Genomic DNA, 3,635 nt, shown 5'->3' with positions numbered 1-3,635 from the left:
GGGGGGGGGGGGGGGGGGGGGGGTAGAGAATTAGGAGAGAAAAGGCAAGTGGGAGATAATAACTCAACCTTTAATATTCAATTTTTTTATGCTTAATATTAGTACTTGAAGTTATCCCGTCAACAATACCAAGGGGCTATTTGTACATGCGTAACTTGAATTCAAAATGGAAATCGAACAACTTCCCAAGCCATCTGGAAAGACAAGGAGGTCTCGTTTCCAACTACTTCATCAAAAAGATCACGCAATACTTGAGGCTTTTTCTGTGTTCATTAATCTGTTTATGTTTGATTGCCACGTATTCTTATGTTTAGGCAGTTATGTCAGGGCTTATTAAAGTTCTAAAAGTCTTATTAATGAATTTGTTTAACGATCTTTTAATATATTATTTTTCATTAATCTATCTATGACTTATGTGTGTGTGTGTAAGATATTATATATTATAAAATTTCTGTTCTTTTAAAGTCCAATATTTTCTTACAATTGATTTCACTAAAATGTGATATCTTCTCAATGGCTGCTTTGTATGTCAAAACATTTTTCAGATAAAGAATTTGTGGGATGTAGTGCCTGCTAAAGTTGGGGATAAATTTCTAAGTATGCTTCCACCTTGGCATGCATACGAACGGGCTTGTGAATATTTCATATTTACATTTGGAGTGGAGCAAGCTTACACAACAATAAGAAACTTAAAGGTACCTTTCCACTGCTTAAGATTGTGTAACTGCCCGTGAGCTTTACAATGATCATTCTCTTGGGGATTTTGGTTCTTTAGTGAGAAAATATTTCTAAGAATTTAGGTGTTTTGTTCTTAGTAGAGGGGTGTTAAAAAGATTGTGTGGAAGAACTCGATCAACCCAATCTAACCTATACAACGTGGGTTGGGTTAGATTTAAATAAGTTAAAATTTTATGGGTTAGATTGGTTCATGGATTTGTTCAAATGAGTTTTTGTTGAACCGAACCATTCATTCAAATGAATTTTGGTTGAACCGAATCAACTCGAACTTGTTACTAACAATAATAATAATAATAATAAAAATTGCTTACGGCACAATTGTATGCATATATTTATTTTAGTCGTAGCGTTTTGGTTCGGTTCTCCCTTTTTCCTTCATATTTTTGGGTTCAGTTTGAGTTTGGCACTCAAAGCACGCCGAATCGAACCAATTACATCCCTAACCCATTTGACTTTTTATGTTTTATTTTTGAAAATTGTGCTTGTTTCTTAAACATTTCCTTACCATGGTTTCATCTTTTAAGAAAAATTTTAGGATTCATAGTCAAATTCCAAAAACAATAACTTCTTAGAAATTACTTTTTTACTTTTCAATACTTCGGTTGGATTTTGAATCATCCCTAAAAAGTGGATAACAAAACAAAAAATGCATAGGTGGAAATAATGTTTATAAACTTACTTTTCGATACCCAAAAACTAAATGGTTATTATAGGACTTTATGTGTTTATTTATTTTTATTTTATGAGAAGCATGCATTCCTTCAATTCATTGAAATGTAAAATTACAATTATACTGGAAATATGATTGTTTTTTTAACTCCTCCCATTTGAGTTTGTTAGGAGGATCTTCGTCAATATCAACCAGACTACTTGATTTCTGTTCCATTGGTGTACGAAACACTATACAGGTACTTGGGGTCTCTCTGCCTCGTTGATATATTTAATATTATTTTTCTTGGAATTGTAAATTAGAAGTTAAATGATTTTGTTGAATTGCTTGAACTTTTAGGGATCTTTAGTGCATATTCCATAATCGTTTTAGGTTAAATTACAGCTTCAATCTTTCAAGTATCGAAACTGAAAGTTTGAGACTAATAGGTCCCAAAATATTTAAAATATCTAATAAGTCCCTTAAATTTAAATGTGTTTCAGATTAGGGTACCCGACTCATTTGACATTTATAAAAATTAGTTGATCTATTATTTATAAATTTTTTTTAATCTACTGGACCCGAATTAAAATTTTAGGCACCTAGTGGACACTATTGAAAGTTAAAAAGACCTATTACACACTCTGCATCGTTCAGAGACTTCTGGGCACAAAATTGAAAGGTTAAAGATCTCATTCGACTCCTTTTTAAAGTTTATGGTCAAAATAGACTCAAACTTGAAAGTTCAAGGACTAAACTTATAATTCAACCATACTTTTATTATCTATTTTCCTCCTATTTTTATCATATGGTATTAAATTTCTACCATTAAAGATGATTAATTTTGAGACATATCGCATATATTAGCCCAAACAGATTATGTAATCAGCGTTTTCCATACTCCAAATGTACTAGTAAAGAGCATTAATGGCTTTTCCCAGAAATGAAAAGTTTGAAACATCTCCATGAAATTTGTTTAATGACATTCTTTAAGATTTTGTCAGTAATACCGTCAAATGTAGGTGCTTATGAATCTCCCAAACTTTTAATTTCTTTTGATATCTCTTGCTCGTTAAAGCGTCACTTCATCTAGTCGTCTTTTATATACATCAAAGAAAATAATTAGTATTTCCTCTTCCATCTCCTTGTTCTTCACTTTACTAAAACCCTTCTTTTATAGCTAACTCCAAAATGTCATTCATTCTTTTTTTACCCCATTAAGCTCTACTTTTGCACACGTCATATAGTTCTCTTTTTCCACTCTTTCCTTGGTTCTTTCTCCTCTTCTGTTAAGGCCTCCTTTTCTTCCTTTAGGTCTAAGCTGTTTATATTTTCCTCTAGGCTTCCCTTCAAGATAGAATACTGCCTTAGTTTTCTTGGCATTATGTTTTAATTTCTCAAAATTTCTTAGCTTTTTTATTAGAATATGTGGTCGAAGTACCCATCATTTTTACGTTTCATGGAACTTGTTCCAAGTTGTTGGCTGGCTTGGCCATACGGTTGTTAGCATTCTCTTTCCATATATCCTACCCTTGTTGTCTTAGTTATATGTTCAGATGGCTCTTCATGGTTTTATGATCTCATGATTCTCCCAGCCATATGTGTGTGTATATACATGTATATTAATTATACTCTGCCGTTTTCCAGTGGAATTCAGAAGCAAATATCAGCAAGCTCAAATGCACGTAAGCTTATTGTGCTTGCATTCATCAAGGTCAGCTTAGTTTATATGAAGCTGAAGAGGATCTACGAGGTTTGGGATTGAAACTTCTTTGCCATCAAACTGTTTTTAACTACATTCTTAATTTTTGTTCATATAAATCACTTTGGGAGGGGAGATCCTCTATTCTTTCAGGGGAAACCTTAGATATTCTATTAGGAACTCTCACGCTGACCCTCGGTTAACATTTCTATGAAATTAGCAATATTCCTAGAACTGGACTAAAACGTAAAATCTTGCTCTCATTATCAAATTAATTAGGGGTGCATGGCAATATTTCCAGATTTAAGTTGATTAGTGGTGTATTCGCATCAACAAGTACTTATGTAATCAAGGTTTCCATCTCTAAATTATGAGAACAGCATAATAGTTGGCTTTAGTTTATTTTCCTAATTCATTTCAATGTCAACGACCAGACAGTATGGGATATTCCGTTGTTACTTCTGCAAAATTGGATTTTATTTGCAGTTATTGTTACTTCTCCTTTTTTTTTTTTTTTTTTTTTTTTTTTTTTTTTTTTTTTTTTTT

The 3,635-nt window shown here is 32.3% G+C and overlaps 1 protein-coding gene across 2 annotated transcripts in view; it reads left to right on the top strand.

Annotated features, from left to right (window-relative positions):
* The window catches only part of LOC111499223 (probable acyl-activating enzyme 16, chloroplastic), a 17,919-nt gene that overhangs the window by 9,032 nt on the left and 5,252 nt on the right, over positions 1–3,635 (top strand). For both annotated transcript variants that reach the window (XM_023150749.1, XM_023150750.1), the window contains exons 7-9: positions 546–695; positions 1,579–1,646; positions 3,035–3,140. In XM_023150749.1, the coding sequence (XP_023006517.1) occupies positions 546–695; positions 1,579–1,646; positions 3,035–3,140 (324 nt within the window). The remainder of the gene's footprint in view (positions 1–545; positions 696–1,578; positions 1,647–3,034; positions 3,141–3,635) is intronic.

This window comes from Cucurbita maxima, unplaced genomic scaffold (assembly GCF_002738345.1).
Source record: "Cucurbita maxima cultivar Rimu unplaced genomic scaffold, Cmax_1.0 Cma_Scf00026, whole genome shotgun sequence".
Lineage (NCBI taxonomy): Eukaryota > Viridiplantae > Streptophyta > Magnoliopsida > Cucurbitales > Cucurbitaceae > Cucurbita > Cucurbita maxima.
The sequence above is the reverse complement of the archived record's forward strand: the minus strand, read 5'-3'. Positions and strand labels throughout refer to the sequence as shown.